This window comes from Dicentrarchus labrax, unplaced genomic scaffold, assembly GCF_905237075.1.
Source record: "Dicentrarchus labrax unplaced genomic scaffold, dlabrax2021, whole genome shotgun sequence".
NCBI classification, from domain to species: Eukaryota; Metazoa; Chordata; class Actinopteri; family Moronidae; genus Dicentrarchus; species Dicentrarchus labrax.
This window is the reverse complement of record NW_026136701.1, coordinates 7263818-7291773: the sequence shown is the minus strand read 5'-3', so window position 1 is coordinate 7291773 and position 27956 is coordinate 7263818. Positions and strand designations below refer to the sequence as shown.

General features: G+C 42.1%; 2 protein-coding genes across 4 annotated transcripts; one reads left to right on the top strand and one right to left on the bottom strand.

Annotated features, from left to right (window-relative positions):
• Positions 1 to 611: 611 nt before the first annotated feature.
• Positions 612 to 19398, top strand: sugt1 (SGT1 homolog, MIS12 kinetochore complex assembly cochaperone). 3 transcript variants are annotated; one of them, XM_051397628.1, is made up of 14 exons: positions 612 to 767; positions 864 to 912; positions 1673 to 1763; positions 2100 to 2169; positions 2560 to 2630; positions 4983 to 5036; positions 6396 to 6424; positions 6634 to 6656; positions 6942 to 7038; positions 8423 to 8530; positions 16249 to 16339; positions 17125 to 17297; positions 18535 to 18629; positions 18971 to 19398. In XM_051397628.1, the coding sequence occupies exons 1-14, from the start codon at positions 754 to 756 to the stop codon at positions 18993 to 18995; spliced, it is 990 nt and encodes a 329-aa protein (XP_051253588.1). In that variant the 5' UTR covers positions 612 to 753; the 3' UTR covers positions 18996 to 19398. The 3 variants fall into 3 exon arrangements, with proteins under 3 accessions (XP_051253588.1, XP_051253581.1, XP_051253597.1); XM_051397621.1 differs by having other exon boundaries at positions 6631 to 6656; XM_051397637.1 differs by having other exon boundaries at positions 6631 to 6656; positions 18535 to 19398.
• A 922-nt stretch (positions 19399 to 20320) lies between these two features.
• On the bottom strand, positions 20321 to 27703 carry LOC127368185 (leukocyte cell-derived chemotaxin 1-like). Its single transcript, XM_051408720.1, has 7 exons — positions 27587 to 27703; positions 27196 to 27336; positions 25836 to 25976; positions 25194 to 25307; positions 22514 to 22664; positions 21993 to 22102; positions 20321 to 21310 (listed from the first exon to the last, which is right to left on the bottom strand). The coding sequence occupies exons 1-7, from the start codon at positions 27656 to 27658 to the stop codon at positions 21086 to 21088; spliced, it is 954 nt and encodes a 317-aa protein (XP_051264680.1). The 5' UTR covers positions 27659 to 27703; the 3' UTR covers positions 20321 to 21085.
• Between the last annotated feature and the right edge of the window lie 253 nt (positions 27704 to 27956).

Below are 27956 nucleotides of genomic sequence, written 5' to 3'. Positions count from 1 at the left end.
TTTACTGCGCTTTGCACATTCATAATATACAACTTTATTGATCCCTTTTTGGAAACCAAAATATAAATGAATTAAAATGAACCCCACCTTTACCAGCTGCAACAATAAAGTGATATACACATTTATGCACCAATAAAAAAAATCCAATTGTACATTATATATTCTCAAATGGGACATTCTGCGACCATAACGACTACTATAATTTTAGGTATTTAAAGTATATTTAGATTCTAATATTTTACCTGACTACAGCTACACCCCATTCAACATTGCATTTTCTACACCAATGTATTTTAGGTAGGTACAGAGTATGTCAAATTGGCTCCCTCTTGCTGAAACTACATTCAAATGATGCCTATCCAGTTGGTTAATAGTACAGTAGTTTAATATTATAATAGAATAATAGTGGGGCATTTTTGAGGTGAGATGTTGCTACTTATTATACTACTCTTTTATATTGAGGTTAATAGCGATATATTGGAATAAATACAGTATTTAATGATTGGCAGTCCTATTTTGCACAAGTGTATTTTCATCATGTCAGAGTTAATAAATGTGCTGTAGTATTAGGAAGCGGCCATGCCATGAGTCCTCCAGGCCGGTAGGTGGAGCAGTGGCAGTGTGAGCGGTCGGATGTTGACAGGCCTGCTGTCGGGCTTTGCTGTGGCTGTTGCCGCTATCACGTTTCCACAGTAGTCTCCACATCTTGCTGGAACTTTCCTGCTTCCCTAGAAACACATCCGCAGCGAACCCATGGCAACCGAACGGCAAGTGAAACCTCACATATTAATGAGATTGTATTATATTTAAAGACGTTTGTTTCTACGCTGCTGGTTAACGGTTGCTCTCTCCTTTCGCTTTAGCAACTTCCCCGATAGCTTCATTGACGAAGATCCACAGAAAGCTCTGGAGGTAAACATTAGCATTAGCTAGCCATAAACAAATGACATTAGCGTTTTTACCAAATATCTGCTGGCTCTTTCCGATTATCACGTTAACCTTAAGTTCCTCTGACAAGCGGTTGTGTAAAGGAAATTGCCTGTGGTGTCGGTGATGTGAATGTTTGTGATGTTAGCACTGTGTTTGTCCCTGTAACTACCTAGCCAAGTTAACTAACGTAGCTAACGTTTGCCTTTAGCACCACTTTGCGTGAAGAACAGGGCGTCATTATAACCTTAAGGAACAGTACCGTTTCTGAGTTAGCAGGGCGTGGATTTTATTAAAGTCTTCAGGAGATATTGAGGGTGACGGTAGTGGTAAACAAAAATATGTTAGGCTGTTAGCATGACTAGGGTAGTGTCTTCCTAAACAGTCTAGTCAATATCGAATCTTGTTTACTAGTTTTATTTGTTTGTCAACATTTTAAATACACTTTGCTTGTTCCTTTATGTGACTGTGACTGTCACTGCTACCATTGCAGTTCAGGTCAAACATACAGGACTCATTCATTCTGCTCAGAGCGACTCAGCACTTCTACACTTTATTTGCTAAAAAGATCCCACAATAAAAAAAAAAGCCTTTAAAAATAGTTGGTGGTAACACTGTAGCAAACAGAGGAGACAGACGTGTGCTCCATTATTGTTTGTTTAATGTTTCACATCATTTATCACCACTCTTTGAACCAGAACAGCATTGTAAGCTGGCCATTGAAATGCCATCTCTTTCCTTGTAGGCACTAAATGAGGCCTTGCAAGAAGACTCAGACAACGCTGAGTGGTTTTGCCAGCGTGCCTATGCCCACACACTTCTCAAAAACTACAGCTGTAAGTCTGCATACATGTGTTGAAAGACATGTTGGTAATAACACAATCTTTTTTTTATATATAATTATCTTCAAATTGTGTTGAAAATTATGTTAATGTTTTTTGGTAGCTGCCCACAGTATATGAATATAATTCTGCATTGTGTCTCAAACACGTGAGTAGCTGCTGTGGTCCAGAATGCAGAACAGAATGAGACCCTTGAATTAATAATCTGGTACCAGTTGGAAATCACTGCAGGAAATTTGGGTAGCATGAATATTCATTTTCTAAGTGATACAGGCTGGATGAATGTTTATGATAAACATATAGTTTATACATATTGTCTTCTGTCCTCAGGTGCCGTTGATGATGCCAAAAAAGCACAGCAGATACAACCCAGCCTTCCCCTTGCTTTCGTGCGAACAGGGTGTGTACTGTAATATGATGAAGACAACGGGAAATCACACACACATAGGTGTTTGGTGTATGCACTGTTGATGGAAGCATTGATTCTGTGTTGTTTGTCAAAAGCTGGAATATAAAGTTGACTGGTAAAACATGAGCTAAGAAAGTAGCACACATTATTAGTTACATATTGACTGATACATTTCAACCCACGTTGTGCGGAGCTTTGTATGGGAAGTGCTGCTTTTCTTTCCAGCCAGCCATAAAGTTTATGTACAAGAATTGCTTTAGTCGTTTAACTTCTCTAACAAGGTGTGTGATCCAGATATTGTGTGTCAGAGGAGGTCACTTTTAGTTTATTTAGATGATCAATTATAAGTGTATGTGTCATGTTTTTCTCTCCCAACTGCAGGCTAGCAGAATACCACCTTAAACACTATGAGTCAGCACATGCAGCTTTCACTCAGGGACACCAACTGGATGGTGAGTACATCTTACTTTGGCCTCCAGTACAAACTTTCCATCATCCCACTCTCTACCAACCACTGTTCGCAGCAGCAACCTGTCTGCTTCACTCTCCTCATGGAAGATAAAGTTCTGAACCTTAGCTTTAGGGATAAAATATGCAAGGCAACTTAATTTGTATCGCACATTTCATACAGGGTAGCAATTCAAAGTGCTTAACATAATGAAGTTTAAAAGACACAGAAAACCCCAAAAGGTTGAAACACAGAAGTAAAAAAAAAGTGCAGAGTGCAGTTTCAATTAAAGGCAGTAATGAACATTTGGTGCAAATCTAAAGTATGAATTCCTAATGTGTAAATATTATTTATAGTTTACCCCATGGCCTTGTGTATGATAGTTTACCCCATGGCCTTGTGTATGATAGGTCACCTCAAACATAGTTCTTGCCAGCAAGCGTTGCATTAATGTAATATTTAAATTAGCCTGCTGACTCTTTTCTTAAGTAATTGATTAATCATTTGAAAATACCAGAAATGGTAAAACATTTACCGTCTAAAAAGCCCAAGATGACATCTCTAAATATCTTGTTTTATCTGTGTAACAGTCCAAACCCAAACCAGGACCAGCATTTTCTTTGGAGTAATTATTATGGATGCGTGATATGGATTTTTTTCCCGCCGATACAATTATCAGTAACTACCTCCTCTTCATTTTAAGATAACCGATAATTTCACCTTTTTGTATTTTAAAAAAGTTCATAACCTGTAGTTTCAACACACTTAATGGCAAGAAATGCTGAGATTTAGTGAGCAAAGATACATGATTTAATATTCTATAACTTAGCTCTAAACCCATCTGACCTGATGACATCACTTTTGCTAACAGAGTAGCAACAAATAAGAGCTCTGACTCTTCAAATGTTTAGTTTTCTAGTAAAGTTCATTAAACATAGTTTAGCTCTCATAGAACATAAAGGCTGTCAATCGTTTTGCATAAGAATTCAAAATAAATTATTATTATGGCCTGATAATTTATCGGCTATAATGTAATTATCCCGGTAATTCAGAATAATTTTAATTTCCCATCAGAGGATAATTTATCTGCCCCAATACTTATTGTGCCTCCCGAGTAATTATTGTGGTTTGGTCTTGAAAAAACATAATTTATACATACAACATACAGTCTATAAAATGTATTAACAATAAATGGACAATGGAAACATTGTAAATATTTTTGAGGATACATTATTAAACTTGCTTTTTTCTGTTTTTTCATTGCATCAGATCCTGTAGCAAGGGTGAATAAGTGGCTTTGGATGTTTTTTTTGGTTTTCAGTTAAGTAATATCAGTCTACATGCTAATGATGTTGCAAAAGAGCAGTTGTTTATTTTGGGCTTTAGGACCAAAAATAGCCAGGATTGGGTTTGGCTCAAGGGAATCCTCCAAGATGTCTGATTAAGGATTAAAAGATTTTAACCCAGAAACTACAAGTGCTAGTCGAGCTCACACAAACGGGTGAAGCCAGTGTCTGTCCACATAATTCACAACTGTAACCATTGTCAACCAAGACTGACGCTATTACCACCACTTCAATATACATATCAGCTGTGACCAAAATCTCATTCATTGCTTTACTGCAGAGCTACAGTTTCTCCAGTGCTGTTGAAACAAACAGCTTGGGAGAAACTGAAGGTCACCCAGAACTTGTATAACAACACATGGATTCTCACTTCATCATATTTGTGTGTTTTTATTCTATGTCTATGTGTAAGTGACCTAGAAACTTGCACTACTTTTGTGATAATTAAAGCAACTTTGCTAGTGAAAAGATGACTGGTGCTGGCCAGCATCTCTATCATCAAAGCATGGATCCATTTTAATGGATTTATTTATATAGACATATGTTATTAAACAACAACCTGTTGAAAAATGTCTTTAAAAATACGGTTCTATTGACAACTGAATAAGAGCCCGAGGGGTCAGAACTAAATAAGTGCGATGGTGGAAAAAGATGAAAAAATGGGATCAGGGTCAAAAAACCATAAGGGCTATGTTTTTCAAAAGAGCTGTGAATGAGTTTTAAAAGTTAAAAGAATTTTGCTGCTGATATAATGCTGCACAGTATTGTATTTGACACTGATGAATGCCTATTTTCCTCCAAGTAACTTCTGCTTTGGAAACAAACCTATTAAAGTAATGCTTTTAACCTTGTCCTGCACTTAGTCAGACCACTTTAGACTTCATGAACACCTCACTGATGCCCTAAAATGTTTTCATTAAATTCTCTAATTGAGTCTTTTTTTATTAGAATGTATTACCTTGTAACAAACTAAGACTGCAAATATCTGTTCTTTGTTGTGGTTTCCACAGTTTCGGACAAATCATTTGAGATCTGGATAAAGCGGTGTGAGGAGATGATGGGAGGTAAGTAGCTGAAGTGAGACTTTGGTCATCTCAGTATTTTTTGTAAGGTTAGACCAGTATTAGAGCTGATATTGGTCCTAACCTGTCTTTTTTATTTAATTGCAAATAGTTTGTTTTAATGTATTTAAGATATTGAATGATATCAAATATTAGTGCACAATATTGCCTGTGCCGGTTCCTCTCCAACTTCTCTATACTGTATATTTCCAATACTCCCCGCTATAGGGAGTATTGGAAGCTATTGAAGCTAAATGGGACGGTCAGAGAGCTGATCAGCTCATCTGATCAAACAAATGAGCTTGCACACATCCATGAATCTACAGTATGTGTTCACAGTGTTCAGGCAGAGCTGCTCAGTCCAATAAAAGATGCATGCCATGTCTGGGTGGTGTGTTTCTGTTTTCTGGTGATGCCTGGGCCCTCTGGATCATCTCAAGTAAATAAGAGCATGAGTTTTGACAAACACGCTTCACACCCGCATGCACACGTACTCCCAGGAGCGGTATGATTCATCAGAGTTAACGTTACTGATGTTTGAAAGCCCCCGATGAGACCCAACCCCTTCATAGGCCCGCTCACAGACAGCAAGCACGCACACAAACACACAAACAAATGCACACCAGGGTGTACATCACCCCGCCCCCTCTCCCTCTCGCTCTCTTAAACTTGAAAGTACCCTACTTGTGCTCGCTCACGCTCACACCAGGAGCAGTTGTTGTGTCTTCTGGTGACAGTGTGTTTACCACCAACCAACACACACGGCACCTGGTTATTCCATCACATGTGGCACCCTGCTTGTTTAAAAATACACAGACACACACACAGTCTTTTTCCCCCCAAACATCCCCCCTCCTCACCATTTCAAACGCGACCTCATTAAGGCAACATTAACACGCCTCCTATCATGTCATCTCTCTTTTCCCTCTCTGTGCTCTCTCTGTGCTCTCTCTTTTCCCTCTCTGTGCTCTCTCTCTCTCTCTCTCTGTCTCTCTCTCTCTCTCTCTATCTCTATCTCTATCTCTCTCTCTCTCTCTCTCTCTCTCTCTCTCTCTCTCTCTCTCTCTCTCTCTGAATAATGTATGATAGCATGCTGGTAAACGGTGATCAGGCTTGCTTGGGCTCACAGGGCTTTTAATGGGCGTGGATCGACCAGTAAACAAACTGGTGGAAAGGATGGGAAAGTGTGTGTGTGTCCTGTCTTTGTGGGCGCATAACCATTTGCAATCTGCGGACACGTGTGTTTGTGACAGTTGAAAATTGTGTTCTTATAGCTTCATCATATTTTAGAGTTTGATTTAGCTTAAAGGGTGTATTAAATGTTTCCTGCCACACACCCAAAAATGTCTTCTCTCTTTCCAGAGCAGACACAGATCGGCAGCGGCAACACGGGTGAGTTTCTGTGCACGGCCACCTGGGGGCATTGTTGCTCTCAGCATCAGCAGAGAGCATCAGCCTCCTGTATGTTCCTGCCTCAAAGAAGTGTCTTTTGTTGTTATGTTTTCTTCTTATTTTGTCCTTTTTGTTTCATCCGTCTGCCTCATAACCACATCGTCCTCTCTAATTGTCGTTCCGTCTCGGGGACTGAATGACCCAGCAGACACCGGCGGTTCCGCCAGTGAAGTAAGTGCATAAATGTAAATAGGCTTTATCTAGACATCTGTTTTATGTTAGTAATGTTTATTTTATTTATTATACCAGCATAATGATTAACCAAGCCTTACTGCATTAAAGCAGCCCTATTCTGTATAACTGGGTGAATACAATGCACAAAGACGATACATGTTAATGATGAGCTGCTTTTTATAATTTCAAGTTCTTGGTTTCATGAAGTTTTATCACATTCTGGGTAGAAAGAGAAACAATATTTGGGCTTCTAAATCAGCTTTGCCTGTGTGTTTCTTGCAGATATGACTGGTACCAAACAGAATCTCAAGTCATTGTCACAGTCATGGCAAAAAATGTACCCAAGGATGGTGTATGTGTCAACTTCATGGAAAAAGAGGTATAAACACACACTTAAATGCAGTATTGAAGTGAAGAGAGTGTGTTTTCTCTGTATATGTGTATATATATATATGTGTGTGTGTGTGTGTGTGTGTGTGTGTGTAGCAGAGATGGGTTAGCTCTTGGGTGTTTCCTCAAGGGGGCCCATTAGATGGGTCTCATACACACATACACAGTCACACACACACAGACGCACACACAGTCTCCCCATGGACCCAACTATGCCTCCAGTGGTGCCTTGTTAACATTGCTCCCAAAGTACGGATCTAAGAACAATTTACCCTCCCCAGCTTCTCCAACCTCCTAATTGTCTGTAGATAGAAGGCATAACTGATCTAGGATCAGCTGCAGAGCCCTCAAGGGACAACCTCTTTCTTTCTCTTTTTCTCTTTTCCTTTGTCTCTTTCCACTTCTCTCTCCTTCTCTCAGAGGGGTAACTGCAGGGCACTCTAGGGAACGGCTTTGTCTTTCCTAATAGAATAACAAACTGAGTTTACCCCATTTCAAAAGAAATAGTTCACTCGCTCCGAATCACACAGTCACTTGTTAAGCTCCCTCTGTGGTGTGAAGTACAGATAAGTTCATATATTTTTTACTAGGTCAGTATATACAAAAGAAATTAAAGATGAAAGGCAGTGGTTCCAGTTATTTTCCCTGGTGAGTATGCAGCAGCTGTATACCTACAGACAGTGCAGGAATCCAACTGGAAATGAATATTAAGGCTTTGATAGTTTTTTGGAATTGCCCAAAAGCTACTTTAGCTAACTTTCTAAGCTTTTATCCCAGATGAACTACTTCTAACATACATTTGGTCCCAAATCAGAAAAGTCCACTTTTAGTAAAATGGTAGGTGGTGAATTGCAAACGATTGCTAGTTGAAGTGATGTACGGTACAGGCGAGTTATTCTTCAAGTGGGCAGTTTTTAGCACTTTACTCCGCGAGCGCAGCATTTGCCAAGTGATGAGTGTGTAAGGAGTGTGAGGATTTGGGCCACAGCCGAGGCCTTGCTCCTCTAAACCAACAAGCCACCCACCCAGTTCCACTGAGTGACAGGCTGTTAGGAGCTGTCCGACCCCCCCCAATCACTGGTCACTTGGTGGCTGAAGGGGACAGGGCGAGGATACTCCTGGCCGTCTGACCAGCCACATCGGATGATTATTCTCATGGACAAGCTGACACCTTCACCCCCCTCATTCCTTATCTTTCTTTTGTTTTGTGTGTTTGCTGCAGATTGCACTTACATTAAATGGAAAATATTGAGGCATTGTAATGGAATAAGAATAATAAAAATATTGCATACATTCCCTAGTTGTTTACTGTCAGACTTAATGGCCACCATTGACGAGTAATGCTTAATGTCTGCTGTCTGTGTTCTCTTCAGCTCTCTGCCACGATACAGCTGGCATCAGGGGAGAACTACAACCTCAACCTCCACCTCCTGCACCCCATCGTCCCCCAACAGAGCAACTTCAAGATCCTCACCACCAAGGTATCAAAGTCACTTTTAGTTTAACTGGTGCAGTTAGTGTAATGTTGAAACTTCTAAACCTACTGGAAGTCCTCTATCGCTATGCATATTTTACATTCTGGTTCACATTTGTGATGATTTGACATGTTTTTGACAGCTTTAACAGACATCTTACTGTGACAGGTGACATGCACATGAAGCAGAAACAAACTGTGTGTGTCAGACCTGCATGCTTTCAACACCAGTTGTGTTAAATGGTCCATTGTGAACTAAAAGGCACATCAAAGCATAGTGATGGGCATTCTCTAATGTTGAAAAAAAAAAAAAAACTGTTGGCTTTTGTCTTTCTGGTGTCTCAAAGTGACCACGACTGACCAATAACTCAATAACTTTAGATGATACAATGAGCTGGTCATTTCTGAGTTTCAGAGGTGTACTCTTGTCAAGGGAAAGTCAGGAAATATGACACTTCCTCCGTTTCCACATGAAATAACAAGGAATTTAACAAACAAATAATTTTACACATTATACAGTATTACTCTGTTCACACATACAGATACAGTAGTGTAAGCATTCAAGGTTATTAAATTGTTATTAGACGGTGGTCTTCAATGTTTTTCTCAACAGCAAGCCCAGCTGTAGTGAAAAATAAAACTGTTTACCACTTTACAACTTGAGCTGAAAAACATAAACAAGGAAGATTTTTTTAGGTCACAGAAACACTCCAAATAAGTTTTTGAAAGTCAATGAAAAGTCATTGAATTTTACACAGACTCAGTGAGAACATTATATGTAGCCTTGCCGTTCTAGTAGTTACTCTCAACAATAAAGAAGCAGACTATTAAACATGTCAGGGAACATTTTATATGTCACTGTAAAGAAAATATGATGTAGTAATGTCACACTGGAGAAATGCGGACTCTCCTCTGACTGTGCTTCATATCTTTGAATTGCAGTTTAGCCAGAGAGCATCAAGTGACATGATGGTTTCTCTGTGAAATAATTTTTCTTTGTCAAAAACGTTAATGAATTACAAATGATTTATATGATAACAAAAAGATAATGGGAAAAAAGCAAATCACACTGATGCGAGTTTTAAGCAGCTCAGTGAAATAGTGACTGATCATTATTACTTGGGTTACCAATCTGAGATTAACACTATAATCTCCTCAATAATTTAAAGCAGTGTAAAGTAGGCTGTCACTACCTATAATTCCTTAATGCTGGTAAAGCTCACTGTGGCTGGAGTAGAAATGAGAAAATCCACTCTCTCTGTATACAGTGCGGCTCCCGTGGAGACGATAGCGCAGTTCATCTGAGCAGCTAACAGGAGATTCATCACGCATATGCACAAATCCTCACTCCTACACACACACACACACACACATTTATTAGGACTCACTGAGAGTTCCTCAGCACTGTTTAAGGTGATTATGGGCCTAATGAGTAGGAAGGGCTCTTTTTACTATAGACTCTAATTAGTGTGTATTCTACAGCATGTGGGCTAATGAGTGTGCTGGCTGAGTGTGTGCTGATTCAGGCTTTAGACCACTGTCAGGTTTTAGCCTCAGGATCAGGAGGGAAGTTTTTGTGTGAGTTGTTTTGATTGGTTTTTTTTTAATCGTTAAGGAGGAGGAATTTGTTTTGTAGGACATTGATCAATACGGTCTTGTCGATACAGAACAACATGAAGCTCTGCTTTCTTCCTTGAGATCTTGTGTGTACTTGAAAACTTCTATTGTGATGTTGGTGGTGATCTTTCCACAGTGTTTGAACTCAGCATCTTCCCAAGCATCTTTAGTTGTATCCTGGTATAAATGGCAACTCAACATAAACTCATTATATTTTATAGGTTGTAAAAGGGTAGTTGTCATGTTGACTACTTATTGTCGTCTCACACAGTTGGTCGACACATTGCTAATACTTGCATACAGTATTAGGGGTGCATAATGAACACTTTTTTGGTACCAACCAAGTACTATTGAATGTCAGTGCAATATTCAGTTTTTTGTTGGATTCTTTCTGACTCAAATCTGATATTTTGATAATATTAGGCTGGATTTACTCAGTAAATTTATACACATATTTAACTCCTTATTTACTAAGGCAGCAGCTCATTATGCATTCAGTTCCAGGATTGATCCTGGAAGTGCCCCCTAGATGCAGTTCAGCCCTCGGACATCTATGAATAGGTCTAGAAAATAAATTAGCATGAAGTGATCTTGACTCCACTTACTCAAAGTTAGTTAAACTCCACATGAAAAAAGTTTATTACTCATAAAATAATAGTATAGCAATTATCTCCTAATGATCCAATAGGAGACAGACGACCTTTATGGAAATTAAAAAGAGTTGTAATAAGGCACACAAAATATACACAAGCTACCTACATCAAGTTGAAGGAAGATGATATTAATATATCTGACGCTTCACTAGAATATTGTGGTAAATATCTTACCAAAAGACAGAACAGTGCGGTCTGTAGTGATTTTAAACAGCTGCAAAAGCCTGAGTGAATCAGGCCGCTGCAAAAATATTGTAAAACAAAAATACAATATTATTGACATTGTTGAACAATGACTTTTAACCATATTTGACATTTAATCTGCAATAACTGATTTTTTTGGCCACTTTAGGGAAGCGGGAACCAATTGTAAATACATTAACATATCACCAAGTGGATGTGGCGAACTTGTTAGCAAACAGTTGCTCATCTACATATTCAGCAGTCTCTGAGCAACATTATCCTTAATTTGGTCTTGTGTTTCTGTCCATGTGATGAATGAAAGTCCAATATTCACTTTCTTTTAGCTGTTTCTCGTCTCTACCAACTCCTGAGGGAAACATCTGACTCTTTAGTTGCTAAGTGCTCCACTAAGTGAAGTCTGTTTTCTACTGAGCAGGTATTGTACAGTGGGTGTTTAGAGGTTTTTACTGATGGCTGCTTTTGTATTGTAGTATGGGTATTAAAGCTCACGAATCGTATTAGCACCAATATCAAAACATTTCAAACAACATCCAGTCCTAATTATGTTTATATTGTATCTTATTTGTGTAACACCGATGAACATTCAAACAAAAAACATGGGTTTACATTAAGTGCCTTAAAAGAGATGCTATGGTAGTAACATTGAAAATCCCCAAACAAGCCAAGCCACAAAGCTTCTTAAAGCAATGATGATATTTATTTAATATTATTTCACAGCAAGGCCACAGGGGAATTTAAAAGGGCAGTGCATGACTACAGGTGCTGGAATTACACCCTGTACGGAGCCACAGTAGCAAAACGATGGTGGGAAATTTAATTAGTAGCATTATATAACCTGACGTCTATATTGTGTGCAGTATATCTACTGGCTATACAGTGCCGTGTGGAGGCTGACCTGCACTGAAACTGCCCCCTCTCAAAAAAAAAGCACTCACTCACTTTCTCACTTTTCCATGGCAACAGCAGGCGCCGCATACCAGAGGTGCACGTGGGTTGCAGCTTAAACAAGGACTCAGTCTTAGAGAGACCACAGCTGAAGATGGTCTCTCTCTCATCTCTCTACAGTCTTTTTTTTTTTTTCCTCTTTCTTCTTCATTTACCTTATTTGTCTTTGCTTTGTCAATCTCTCCATAGCCCTTCACACACACATACACACACTCACACCTTCTGTCTTGCGCTCATAAAAAACCACACACCTACCTCTAAGATAACAAGAGAGAGTGTACAAGCCCGCCTCCTCTCCCACAAAGCCCTGACTGTTCCCTGGTCCACTGGGCTCCTCTGGCACACATGGCCACACACACACACACACACACACACACACACACACAGCCCATCAAGCTCATAAGTCCTCATTGGTAACTGCAGCATTCAAAGGTTCAAGAGTGCATAAAGCACCTAACTCCTCTAAAACTCTACAGGTGAAATGTGTGCGCACACGTGCACAACAATGTGAGAGCACCCAACAAACTGAGCAGTTTTTTTCAATGCGTCTCATTTAAATATTTTTGAGCTGTTTCATTTTTCTGAAGCCAAGGAGCCACTGGGGGGAAAAAAAATTCAAATGAACAACAGCATCAGCAAATCAAGTTTCTCCAGATTGGCATGCATCCCTAATGAGCGTTTAAAAAAAAAATGCATTGCCCTCGGAGCTGTTGATTCCCAACCAATGTCGGTCTGTCTGTCTCTGTAATAGGCTGCCCTGCACTCTTCGCTCCACAATGTTTACGCTTCATCTCCTCGCTGTCTTTAAAGACAACTTAGCAGGGGGAGGCTAAGCCAGGCGTGAGTGTGCAAGCGCACACACACACATACGCATACAAATACTGAGGCTGAACAGTAATCTTTCAACACACTTGTGCCATTTACACAAAGTATTTGCTGTGTGTGTGTGTGTGTGTCGTCTGTAGCACATTATCGTCAGTGCGACCTCTTCCTGTCCTCCACCACGACAGACATTCCAACCGCAGGGGTCACCGCGACAACGGGGAGCCAATTACACACCAGTGTGTTTGATCAGAACAGACGGCTGACACACACACACTCATATGCGGGCACGCAAACACACTCAGTGCAATTTCAAATCCGCACATGCTCGTTCATTCAGTTCCAAACTCATCTCTTTTTGGAAAATAGCTAAAGTGGCGTCTCCGCTCTTTAATTTGCATGCCTGTCAACGTCTAAGAATGTTTATATTTATTTCATTTATGCGTCTTTCTAGCCGAGTTTGTTTTGAAATCTGCTGGGATCTGGAGAAAGAGGGAGAAGATGTTTGGTGAGGAGTTGTGGCAGGGAGGGAGAGAAGGAAGAGGGGGAGCGATGGTTACAAACACATGTGACAAGCAACACAGGACCCCAGTGCCCCTCTGTAAATAGCATGTGTGTGTGTGTAATGCAGTATTGTATAGTCCAGCCCCTGGGGTCCTGTGGGTGGTGGCCCCTGTATGTGGCTCTGCTGTCACATCCCTTTACGAGCCATTGCTTCGCCTGTCACACACACAGAAACGCACATGGAGACACACACGCACACACACGGCGCCTGGCCTGCCATATCCCTTAAAAGCCAGGAAACACAGATGTGGCAGCAGATTAATGTTGTATGGCCCAGGAACACGCATAGAAGAACACACACTTTGACACACACAGCGCGGCAGCTCAAGCTCGGCTGCACTTCACATTACAGAAACATTAAAGACAATTAATGGCACCTGCAACTCTGGCTAATCATTTTAAGATGGTTTGGTCCTTTACTTTTCTTCTTAGACTTCCGCCTTACAATTTCTGTAATCAATAACAATTCAGTTTAAAACATAACAGTCAGACTGGCTGTTGAGTTGCTGCCTTGTTAGAACTGAGAACTTCAAATCTACTGGCTAGATAGCGGGACTAAGATTTATTTTTGAGTTAATATCAGAATATGCAACTATTCACCCACAGGGGTAAACAAAAAAGTTAAACACATAATAAAAAAGACGGAAGATCTAAAGAAATCTAACATAACTTAATCAGAATTACAAGCACTGCTACAAAGGCTGTATTAGTTTGAACGCCAATTAGCAGTATTTGTCAGCCATTAGAGCAGGTCTGGGAAATCAGCATTTTGATACGTACTGAAGTCTTCAAAGCCTCATGAGACCCCTGACAGAGCTCAAAGGAGAATCTGAGCCCAGATTGCAGGTGCATCTGTCTAAAAAAAAAAATAATAATAATAATAATTTAATATGCCAAAAGGAGCTGTCTCAAAAATCGATTGAAATCCCTTTATCAAACACAGTCACGACTGACGGAGTTGAATAAGTTAACATAGGAACACTGCATCTGATGTATCCTGGATAATTTAATAATACTATATGTTTGTTATGGGTTTTTATTATTTATACATTATTTTGTTTTCCGTCAGTTTGCGATGAATGTGTGAATCAGAGCTGTAGCAAATTTGCACAGGCCTCTGTGGTTGAATTTTCCCTACGGGGATCAATAAAGGAACGTCTTATCTTAAACCTTATATCTCTGTCAGCATCGTGGTCAGCTATGATCTGTCGTAATGCAAACTAACGTGGAGCATCTCATAAACACTGACCACCTGCATGCTATGATCCTCAGACATTTCATCATGAACCTGTATCAGTAACAAGGAGGGAAAAAATGGGGTTAACTGTGTCAATACTAGACCTACTGGTAAATTATATGTTTGTGAGCAAGTGCTGTCCTGAAAAGTCCTGGAAAATGTTGCGGAAAACTATTTCTCAAAAAGAGTGGGAACCATGTCTCTCCCCCTTTCCTGTCTTTATTGCGATGTCCTATCAATAAAGGCAAAAAATAAACTTTAAAAAAAGAGCTGTTCCAAACGGGCAGATATGAAGGCAGGTTGAAATGCCAGCCATCATAAAGAAGAGCAAGGTGCAATGAATTATTTAAATATGGGTCTAACAATGCAGATTCTCATTTTCTCCTGGATGGCATTCATAATGTTGAACTCAGGAAAAGGGACAAAAAAAACTTGAGAAAAGTTTAAAACCTAGCTAATCACGGTGCGCAGTGGCACTCGATGTCAGATTGTTATTTCCGGAAAAGTCACCAAAATTGTCGGGCAAGGCCCCCAATTCTGATGTCCCACAGAAAACCCACAGAATCAGATCGTGTGCTCCACAAACTTGTAAAAAGTTAGGCGACACATTCTCTTGAAGGATGAGTGTGAATTATTTGGGCAGTAACCTGTATTCTCAGTAGACATCTTCCTTTTTTAGCCTCCCAGCCCCTCGCTTGCGAGCCAAAAAGTTAATTTCGGACACTGCACAGATGCCTCAACGTACCACGAGGCCCTTTGTGGGGCAGAAAGCGCTGACACATACCAAAGCAATCTATCAGTGTACCGCCGCTCGCACCAGCTCATCACCTCTGCGAAGAAGGTAGCAGCGATCATACTGTCTTATTTCCCTCAATCTGCTCCCCTCACTCACACGTTGCTCAGTGCGAGTCAGCCTCTCTGCCTCCTCATCTCTAACCCTGTCTACTTCTTGGTTCCCTCTCCTCCTCTGGCACCCTCATAAATGAATCATCACATCGCCCAGCAGAGCAGAAATGTTCCTTAATTGCACCAACATAACCAGCGCTGTCTTTCACGTGCACACATATCAAACACATGCACAGTTAATGGGTGGTAGGGGGGTTTGTGGGGGGTGTTAACTGCAGCTTGCGTGTCTCGCTGGTATGTGCCCTGTCAATGCAGCTCAGTGTTAAAAGCGTGTGTCCATGTCCTCTCTCCCCTCATTGTTTTCCTCCTCTCCCATGTTCTCCTGGTGTAATGATTTGGATCAGATGCTGCTGTGTGGAATTAGGATCTCCCCCTCCTCTACCTCCTCCCCCTCTCCCTCCCTCCCGCCTGCTCCGTCTCTCACACTGGCCCTCTGGCTGACAGGCATCTCGTTAGTGCAGTATGTCTGTCAGTGAGGTTCGAGATTGAGCTGTGCCCCCGCATATCCCTGATGTCTCTCTCAAACGCACACACACACACACACACACACACACACACTCTCTCTCATTGGCTGAGTTGACGACGGCTCAGAACAGACAGTCTCTCTGGCCTCAGTAATGATCTGATGTCCTGTACTTTTAAGATGTCACTCTAATGGAAGCGTTATTTTTGTCCCGCGCACCAAAGAAAGCCATTTTGCTAAACATTGTTATCTGCCTTGTTCCCTCTTCTTCTCTTCCCCCCCACTGCCTCCTTATCGCCCTTCTCTTCTGTCAGGTGGAGTTCAAGATGAAGAAGACAGATGCCATCAGATGGGAGAAGCTGGAGGGAGAAGGACAGGAGTCCAACATCAAACACTTCGATCCTAGTCAGTCCACACAGCTTCTGCATTTACACTCCTTTCCCCCAACCATCCTTCTGTCTCTGCTCTCATCTCTCCGTCTCTCCCTCACCCTCGTCTCTCGCTCTCTCTCTCTCTCTGTGCAAAGATCAATATAAGCTCCTGTGTTTGTCTGTTCTGCACTAAAATGAGAGTGGGCAGTCAAGCCCTGCTAGAGTCTTTCATTAGTCTGACGGTGAAAGTAGGCAGGGAAAGGGAAAGGTATGACAGCAAAATATGAGTCAGTATTTTAGCCCACACATTCCTATTACTGACAGGATTAATTACTTATGTAAGTGTGTTTGTGTGTGATGGGGGGAGTAAAAGTTAAGTGGGCAGCCAAAACCGCCCTTTCCATGCAACCAGCTCAGCCTCCAGGACACCCTGTTTATAAGTGCGTGCTTATAACTTGGACTACTGTTACATTTAAACATGATATTTGACATCTGATTTTATGGGATCACATTCCCTTACGTCCACACTTGGCCTGAATATGTCTACTGTGCGTCTGGGTGCTGTATTTATGTAAATCTGCGTCTGGATTACATTTCCCGCTCTCTCCTCTCCCATCTCTTGTTGGGATTATAGTGGGCGTATTTCATCCAGGAAATATAGAAATCAAATCACAATGTGGTCCTTCAGCGTCTGAGTTGGATGATTCATTTGCAAAGTGAGCAACATGAATAAGTCAGGGTTTCACAAAAGCACTAAAAATGTGTTGTATTTACTCAAACTATATGAACCTTTTTAACACCGTCTCCCTCCTCCATCAGATCAGTACCCGTCTTCGTCCCACTACACCTGCAAATGGGACAAGATGGTGGTGGACATCAGCGAGGAGGAGAAAAACGAGAAGCTGGAGGGAGACGCAGCGCTCAATAAGCTCTTCCAGCAGATCTACTGCGATGGCTCAGACGAGGTCAAGCGAGCTATGAACAAGTCCTTTGTAAGTGTTATGCTTGAGCGACATGAGTCTTTTTTTTCTTCTTCTAGAAATCACTTTAACCACAGTTCAATAGTAGCCAACAATATTTTCAGCAAGATTGAATTGTCAGGTATTGTTAGGAACTTCAGCACAACTTCAGCTTCTCATGAAATTACATTTAGGAATTAAATGAGTTTCATAATATTGGACAATCTGACTACAGGGTCATGCTAACTTTACACTCCACCGCCATTACATATATTCAGGAATCTCCAGCAAAACGTTGTCTTTGAGTCCAAACAAAGCAACACAGACGTATGATTTTTGAAGGAAATAAAGAAATTAGGTATTTTTTCTAACTGCACAGGGATCCACTCGGGCATCCAGCCTGCTATCCAGACTTGCTCTTTGGTTGGCCAACTTGCAAACTACCTATTCATCTTCACAAACATTTAATACTTACAGCCCTTTTGCTGCCTTTTTGCCTCCATTCTTTGTCTTTTCGCCTTCATTATAATGAGCCCGTCATCTGTGCACTCTGGTTCAAATACATACGGCCAACAATCAAAGCGCAGTGACTCACAATCCTCCTCGTGATAGTCCACTAGATAACCAGCCATTGCTCTTCGATTCTTTAAGTTTCCTCAGAAAATAATATTATAAACCAGCGTATATACAAACATTAATTGGGGACATTGAAGGAAAAAGTGAATGGAATACAACACATGCAGTGTGGACTGATGCAGCAGTAACAGATTGTCTAATTAATGAGCTTCTCTAAGTGCATTTATGTGTATAGAAGGATGTTTGTAAGAGTTTATGATTGTAGCAAAAATGTTGAATGATGGTCGGGGTGAATCAGCATTCTGTGTTATTAACAATCTGATCTCTTGATGCTGGAGTCACCTCCAACATACTACCTAAAGCTGATGCTGTTAAACATTCATGTCTAGTAGTCATTGCTGCATTTGAAGCAGAAGACCTTTAGGAGAATAAAGGTCGGCTTATATGGAAATCAGCATTTTGAATTCTTTGACTTTTTAGCTTATTATGAAATAAAAATTAACATTAGTTACTGGTCAAAAAAATCCACCATGTTCATTAGAACTGAAGAAGGACTCAACGGTGCTGCAGTGGACTTATCTAAGCTCTGAGCATTTTTAAGCAGAGAGAAGGTGTTGCATAACTACAGCACTAATGAAATGAAGGGATCATTCCACTGAAGTGATTTCTGTCTCTGTCTCTCCTCCCTGTGCAGATGGAGTCAGGTGGTACAGTCCTGAGCACCAACTGGAAAGATGTGGGCAAGAGAAAAGTGGAGATGAGCCCACCAGAAGACGTAGAATTCAAAAAGTACTGAGCCCCTCCCTCTCCCTTCCTCTAACTCCCTCTCTCTCCCCTGCATCTTTCTTCACGTTTGTCCATCTGAACTCCAGCGGGAGCCCTCGTTGCTCTGCCGTCTCCGTGGCCATCCCCTTCCTCCTCTTCCCAACCCCCTCAGTTGTGCTGTTGCTCCTGTGTGTTTTCACTAAGTGCAGGGAGCCTTAGTGTTCCCACTTTGGCTCGACCAAACCACTCATGGCCTACTCTCTGCAATAACTTGCTACTGGATGGGGGTCAGTTCATTTGAATAATCTGTTGAACGGATTGAGTTACATTATCTGATGTTTTTTTTGTTTTTGTGTTTTTTAAAGGCCCATGGACTCAAACGGGAACTAAGGTCTACCTTGAAATGTGACTGACAGACCTAAAATTCAACTTTCAGATCTGGTTTTAGAGCATCATTCTTGTTTTTTTTTCTCCTCTGCCTCTCTTGGTTTTCTCAAAATGCCCGCAGCCTGTCTATTTGGGAGCCTTTAATGACTTCCTATTATCTGCACTTGTATAAAAATGTAAAGTGGTTTAAAAAAAAAGTAAGAACCAATTGAGACATTTAAATAACAACTTTGATTGCATTTCTTGGCCCTAAGCAGTTTTTCTGTACACTCAGTAAAAAGTCAACAGCAATACTTGACTTGTCTGGAATCTGTGTGACATGTCAACCAGTGGCTTAGCACCAGTCACTCCCTCAGTGTGATTCAAGCTTCAGTGTAAATAAAAGATTTGTTGTTTGGCTCACAAACTTTGTCTTGTGTTATATGGTTTGGGAGCGGTTTTGGACAGGTTTGAAACTCTTGGGTAGGGATCCTTCAGATGCGAAAACAGCAATATATTACGACAAGGAGCCATGCTCTGTGATTATGTGCTGGGAGGAATGAAATGTGGCATTACTGATACGAGTGCAGGCAGTTTAGATACGGCTGACAGCTTCAGGGTATGGTTTACGTATCATGGTTCGATTGGTATCAAGACGGAGGGCCCAGAGTCATTTGGCCGGCGGGCGAGGACACAGCCCTGAGATGGAGTGGTGATTTATAGTTGGAGATGCGGGAGAGCGGGCACCACCCTTGTTCTCCAACCACATGTATGCAGCAGCTGTAACTGTGAGGAGGCGTCCTGCAGCGGCAAGAGAGCATTAATATGGATCAGCCTCCTAACCGCATCATCAAGCCTCTCACACTGAGTTAAGTGTTAAATTCATCACACATCGTTTCATCTCTCGTGACGATCAAACGCCCCGTTTGTGTCTCTGGATGGAACTCTTAGCTTCATAACACTCTCACACAAACACACACTCCTACACTATCCCTGACACGCACACAAACACACCGCCCCCATCCTTACCCCCTACCCCTGCCTGAGGCGGCTCTGTGACATCAAAAGGAGCTAAGCGCTTTGCATCGTGGGTAAGATCTGGGAGCGTGACGGCTACAGAGTCTTTAGTCTCATTAAAGAGTTCTAGAGCTGCAACTCTCAACATTAAAGAACTCTGGAAACTTCTTTCTGCTCATCACTTTGGAGCAGCTACCAAATGTGACACATCTTAAGACTGAAGAGAGAGGGCGGGCTGTTCCCAGATCAACCTAATGATAAGTTAGAAGCAATATGTATGTACAAATAGCATATAAAGTCAATCGGTCAATAAGGGGGCTGACACTTGAAAGTTTACTTTAAAAGTTTATTCAGAGATATTGCACTTTGAGATAGGTTCTTCAATGCAGATGAAAATGCATTTAGATGAAAGTTTGTGAGAGAATGCGTACAGTACATTGTTTTAATGAGAGCTACTCATGAAGACAAAATAGAAAAGGGAAAGAGTTACAAACACAGGAGTCAAAAAGATTTCTCACTAGAACAACAGCTTGACTGCCTTGGAATACTGTGCACCCTATACATTTATTTACATCAAAAAGCAAAGAATGAAAGCAAAGGAATGATTACCAGCTCTATAAACACAAGCTTACCTGCTTTTCCTATATATAAATGGGTCCAGTTAAACATATTTGAAATAAACGCAGATATCAATGCATTTAATTGAGAACAGGTCTGTTGAATGTTTGATATCACCATCATCTCTTTTCTCTTGACAGCATGTTGGGCTGTAGACCAGAAGAACCTGATAGCAGGTATGTTTTTTTAATAGGACAAGCTGTGCAGGGTGCAGCCACTGTTTACCTTTACATGTCAGATCATGTCTGTCCTAGATTCTGTACCATGCATTTATAATGTGTGGACACGCTGACTGACACTGTTCATTTCCTACCAATCTGCTCAAACTAACCGGTAACTACAGTAGATGACGATAAGAAGCCACCATCTCCCTTTGCTAAACTTTTCCCTTCATCTCCCCTCCCTTGGAACCCCCATCCCTCCCTAGTTTCTTCCCTCTCGGACTCTACCATCTCCCAAGTGGGCAGAGGGGGGGCTGTCTACACCAGACCCAAAATGCGTGCCACCCACCAGTTGCACGGCATGATAACTCTGCAGACCACCCTGCAGCCTCTGTAGTGGTACGGCCACGGGTGGTACCCTCCCAGCGGCTCACAGATCCTCTGGCAGTGGGTGTGGCTGCGACGGCACTCTGTGCAGCACACTCCCTGGTGGTCCAGCATGGGGTCGTGGGTCATGGTTCCCTGCTCACCCTCAAGACCCCTCTGAGAGGAGACAGAGAGGACAGTGGTCAGTGTGTGCACATTCTGCCGTCTGATACTGTGCGTCTTTAGCCACGGAGAGGAGAGCTCGTTTCAAACCAATTAAAAATGGATTTCCGACAGGCGGGATGGGGAGGAGGGGATGTTGTCAGATGTGGGTTTTTGTTGTCAAATATTTTCTCCTTCAACGTAGTGCTTGCTGTTTGCCCCCTTCTGGGGTTGTCAGGAGTGTGTAGCGGGGGGTTGGGGATGCTTAGAGCAGGAAGGGAGGGGGATTAGGAAAAAGCGGGGCCCAACGTTAGGGGTGAGGATGGAGGGCACAGGGGTGTGTGTATGTATGGGGGTCTGTGTGTACTCAGCAGGGCAAGGGTGCGGGGGGGGTTGTGGAATTATTCATACAGCCTCAATGCTGAAAGGAAAGATTTGGACAGGCTCAGACAGCTTCACATAGAAAACACATGCACAGAAAACACACCCACGCATACACTCAGATTTGCAGCGACAATCCGGGCCCCTCCACCGTGACCCCGGCATCTGCTGCCGCTCGCGCAGCTGTGAGAAACCCTCCTTGGCAAAAGCCTTCTCAGGTAGCCCCTCAGATCTGAGCGGACAGTCGCGGACGCTGTGGCGTGATGTAAACACGACAGAAGGAGAAGAATGTGTGAGTTTTGTTTGTGTGACTCACCTGATAGGGGTTCTCCGGGTTGAACTCGGCCTCCACGTCCTCTTCTTCCTCCCCGGCCCCAGCTGCCTGGCGGCGCTGGCGGGGGGCGGCCCTCCTCTTCCTCTCTCCGCCTGCACACATCACACTCTCAGTATCTGACAGCAGACCAAATTTAGGAGCGGAGTGGCACTAATGTGGCTCAGCTCCTGATTGCACAGCCGCTTCTCTGGCAGCGTTTTGAAGTCCTCAGATGAAGTAGAATAAAATTGTGTTTTAGGAACTTTTGACCTCCCAGCATGCAAAAAATTGTACACTCGGGAGCTAGGCAACTTCAAAAGGACTTCTGCTTTTCTTTTTAGCCTGTTTTTCTTTCGGTGGCTTCAACAGCTGCGATGTTAAATGGAAATTATTGAGACCGTTTGACCCAGATCCTCTTTGTTCTGTGACAAAACTCACATAGACTTGAATATTGAGTGTTTTGCTGTCAGTTGTCTTTGGATATACATTTTCATATCTTTACCATGAGCTGTCTGATTGCTTACTGGGTGAGTAGGTTGGACGAAGCCAGAAGATTGGCAGGTCTCCACACAAGTCCTTTATCTTGTTGCTGAGGAAGGCAGAGTCCGAGATGGGAGCGCCAGCCGCCACCCAGATCAGATCATCCTCAAATTTGGCCGGCATCACCTCGTCCTCCTTCGGGGGGGTGATGAGGTGATGAGAAGCGAGACCAACAAACATCACAACAAAACATCTGAAAATGTCCTTGGCTGCTGAAGGCGTAACATAACACTTGTGTACGGATCTCTTTACTAGCTTTCCCCTTTAAATAGCCCACAGTCTTTGCATCCTGTCCGAGTCTAATCTGCATTAATGCTGTGCTGTTAATGCTCCTTATAACAACATAAAATCAAGCAGTAAAAAAAAAGCCCTTGAGGCTATAGTATACAGATTCCCTTTGCACTAACATTTAGCTGTATACACAATGTCAGGACTCATCAAGATCTGAAGGGAAGGAGAGATTGGATGGCCTAAATTTGCAGGTTTCTGCAGATAAACTAATGAGGTTTTCAGAGGAGAGACTTTGTAAACATGCATACTCTGTATCCATAGCCTGCAGGTAAAAGGGGAATTCTGTGGGGAGGGTTGTCGCCCAGAGGCATTTGTTCCTGAGGGCTGCACTGCACTAGCCACAGCCGTGTTTAGGGAATGTTATCCTCCAACCTTTCAGAAATGCTGTTTTCTCCCTCTGCTCAAATGATTTGCTGGAGGGACAAATAAAAGCGGGGGTCCTTCTCCACTGCTCGACTGATAAGAGTTTATCTGACCCACTCTCTCTGGATGGCGACGCATATGTGTGTCTATGTGTGTGTGTGTCTGTGTGTGTGTGTGTGTGTGTGTGCGCGCTTATCTAACCCATATTCGCCATCACTCTAAATTATAGCAAATGACCAGCCTGCAGCAACCATTAGAACAACATCTCCCAGTCCCACACACACGCACACACACACACACACACACACACACACACACACACACGCACACATACACGATGCACAAACACGAACCAAACGATCATTTATGAGGCAAATAGAGGCAATAACACAAACACACACAAAAGCACATTCGTGATATAAACGATCTTTTATGAGGCAGCGAGAGGCAATAAGAGCAGCCCTGCAGGATAATTAATTGTGTGCTCGTGTGTGTGCACACATGTGTGTTTATGTGCGTCCGCGTCTGTGTGCACAATCCTGGTGATGTGGATTTATGTGGATGTGAGGCTTATGCAGAGCTAAATGATTTTAATTATCAGACAGCCTCAATTGAACAATCACAGGCAGTGAAGTTGGTGTGATAGAAATCAACACGCACACACATATAGTATATTTCAGTGTAGCCCTCTCTTGTGTTTATTGATCTTAATAGAGTCCACTGAGCTGTTAAGTGATGGGAACCCAACACATAAAAATCACCCATGTGTTCCTGGTGGATCATTGGCTTGGGTGATTCACGCTAATAGCTTTATATCAGGAGTGAGAACTCTCTAAGGAATACTTTACAATGGGTTTATAAGTTGTAACCACTGGCTTTATGAATGGGCTAGTTTAAGATTTATTATTGCCTTATAAATCAGTAATAACAATGTGTCTTTTTAGCTGTCTTGTTATTAGAACGAGCCCGATATTAATAACTTACTAACATTTGTATCTTCAGATGTGATGGTTTATTAGGAAGCGAGGACGTTGTTAACATAGTGTGATGAGTTCTATAATGTAAGTTATGCAAATTAGTTAGTAAATCATTAATAAAGGTTTCTCCAGTTACAACAATCTGCAGTTGTAAATGTTATAGGTTGTAACATAGAACAGATTCTCTGCAGCTTTTCTTACGACGAAGCCCTATCTGCAGCCAGTGTTTGATTTGTCCCTTCTGGGCTACCGTAGAAACATGTTGGTTCAACATGGCGGACTCCAGGGAAGGCGACCCACGGCTCATTCTAAGGTAACCAAAACACAAACTATTCCTATATTCAGGTGATTATACACTAATGAAAATATACCTGTGAATATTATATTTATTTTCTGTGATCAGAGCCCCCTAAATGTTACACACTGGACCTTTAACTAAAATACTTTGGTCTAATTAAAATTTTGATTTATGATAATGGCACTGTGTGTGAGCCCTCAAGTTATTAAATTCATCCTGTGGTTAACATTAATGCATGTCCCAGGTTTTGTGCCATTCCATCTAGTAGATGCTGAGATGTTTCATTGGATAAGATTATTTTGAGATGCTGGTGGCGAGAAAAGTTGGGTGATTACCAACATCAATATGAGTCATCCTCTGGGGAGCATGAACGTCGAATATAATTTGTTAATTGTTGATACCAAAGTGGAGGACCAAAAAACCGACCGGACAGAGAGAAGCAGTGGTCACCCCCCCCGCCATTTCCAGTCTTTATGCTATGCTAAGCTAACTAGCTGCTGACAGTACCTTCACATTAGAGAGGTATTAATATGTCATCTGACTCTCAGCAAGAAAGCGTATTTCCCAAAATGTCAAATTATTACTTTAGAAGTTCAAATAATGGCCAGGCCCGGGTTACAGTTTGTTAAATTCATGCAGTGGAAAGGGGCTATTGATGGATTTCCTGAAAAGCACATTGCAGCACGGACAAAACACACCTTCTCAGGACACGTAAGACAGACAAGAGTAACCCACCAGGTCGAATGTCATCGAGTCCTTGTTGAGAGCGTCCACATCAGGCAGACGAGCCTTCACTTGGGTCTTGATGTAGCACTTCTCTCCTCCTGAAAACCGGATCCCAGTGATCCCCTGGAGAAGTCAGGAAGGAAAGGGGACAAACAAAAATTAGAGTTCACCACTTCTCCAGTTGTTGTTGCACTCTGCAGGTGTCTGCGACTATAGATCTGTGCATCAAATGTAAACGCTGCAGCTTGGCACCATGTTCAAGATTAAAAAATTACCCTCACAGGGACACTATGATTAAAGGTCAAAATTTTAATAGTTAAAAGGCCAAAACTGCTGCTTCACTACTTTGATTGGCCTGATTGGGATGCTTTAATTAAAGGTCAAAAACCACCAGTCCGAATTTAATGAAAATTGGAGAGACGAAGTATCTTGACACTGATTGGCCCAAAGGGAGATAACATGTCTACTTGCTCTTAATTTCTCCGCTGCTACAAGAGCCAATCTGCCCACAAGGGTCTTTAAAATTTCAACAAATCTGATCGACTTCTTCTCTGATGCTCAGAGAATGTTGATCAGTGTGTTGATGAGTCTGGTTTTCTGCTTTCTTATCTGAATCTCCTGATATTTTGGATTATTTTAGACCCAACTCACAATCTCAAAGTCATGGACCTCCACAGCTTCGTCCGCCCCGCTGCCGGTGCTGAATCTCTCTATGTTACTGGCTGTGTCGATCTCCATCGTCCCCTCCTCCACTTTTCCATTGATGCTCATGCTGTAGTGGACATTGTAGACCTGCACACACACACACACACACACACAGTTTTCAGACTGGCATGTAAGGTATGAGAGTCATGAGAGTCACCCCACCCCCAGTCCTCTCTCTTTCAACACTCCTTCTCACCCTGTTTCTCCAATCTTACCCTATGACTGTTGCTCACACATACAGCCTCTCTTTTGGGGATTTTTTCTTTCAGATAACACATTCATTCAGACTTGGTCAGAAGAACACAATCTGTACAGCTCTGGGTGATGATGACCCTTCTACAGAGCCTTTTCATCGTGTCTTAATAGCATTTTCCAGCTCCATAATGGGGGAAAAAACACTCAGAAAGCTACATTTTCCCCCTCATCTCTTCCACCTCTTGCCCCTGGAGCATCAGCCGGACCAAAGAGGCCCCCCCTACCTCTCTCCACCCTGCCAGGATACTCCAGCACACACCGCATACACACACAACGCCTCCATTCACCAAGCAGACTGCACCATGAAACTGGAGTGGTTAATTTACATTTTGCTGTTTGCCTACGCTGCAAGAAAAAAGGTCCATCTCGGAAAAATGACTTCACTTTAACAGCGAGTCTCCTTTTAATTCAAACAAGTTAAAAATTGTTCCACTGATCACTATATTTCACTTGTTTCCAATTCAAAACAGCTTGTTTCACGAATGACTTCAATCAAGTGACATTATTTTTATCGATTGTGAGTATGAGAGCTGAAAGTTTTAAAAGTAGAGTGAAACTACAGTGGAACAAAATGAACTATCTAGCATATCAGACTGCATTTGATTTAAGGTTTGATTGAAAGTATCCTAGAAGGGACTGTACAGAAATGTACAGATGGTGAGGGCAGCTGAATTTTATGTTTGTGTTTGTAAAAGAGAAAACCCACAGGATTATTCTTGTTTTCTTGACTGAAGACTGCAACATTTCCCCACAACATGTCAAAATGATACATATAACAGTCTTAAACTGGTACAACTTGTGTACTGTGTACCCTTACATGTAAACCTTAATATCCTAATGGAACTTCTAATGTGTGCCACCAATGAGCACATCAATAAAACCTGAGACACAGACAGAACTTCAGCTCTCTAAAGACATTCATAAAGAAGTAAAATGACAGTGCTATCCCCCTTCCTTACCCCCACCACCACATTATCATTTTCCTACAGTCCCTTACAAAAACAAATGTTTTGCAGTGCAAGTAAGAGAATCAATAAAATATTCATCTCACGTGTTTTTCATTGTTGTTCCAGAAGTAGAAAGCTCCGACTGCCCCCAGTAGCAGTAGGAGGGCCCCTGCGATGAGCACCGCGATCCCGGCCTTCAGGAGGCGGCCGGTGGCGGCGGGCTTCACGGCCACGGCAGAGTAGGCCTAAAAATCACACACACAACATCACCCTTGTAGATAACAAAATAACTGTATGTTTAGAACAAGCGAAGCTGAGTCCTACAAAAGATAAGTCACAGAGAAGGTTTATGGGCATCTATCCAGCATATGTAAGGTTAATAACTGAACACGTTAGACTCTTAATGGCCCCTACAGATGTACCTACAGTCTCCTATATTATAAACCTCATTATCCCCGACCACACTGAGCTGTACTGGCCTGTATGGAAACTCACCGGAGGCATGAACTGATGCAGGTCCTCTGGTCCCGCGGAGGCGATCGGTACTTTCTCTGAGTTCCCGGCCATGACTGGAGCCAAACACCTGAGGGAACCCCAGTCCACTAACTCTCTCTCTCTCTCTCTCTCTCTCTCTCTCTCTCTCTCTCTCTCAGGAGGAGGGTGGACACTCCTGCTCATTCAGACAAGTCGTGTTTTGTGCTGTAGCGCTGAAACTGCATGCTCACAACCTTTCCGGGTTTTTGTGATTTTAAATGTAAAAGTAAAACATGACCTCCAGTTGGTGATCGCCACAGTGTGAGCAGCCACTAATTTATGAGTTATGCTTTCTTTCAGAAAAAGCCTTAATCATTTTTTCCCTTTGAAG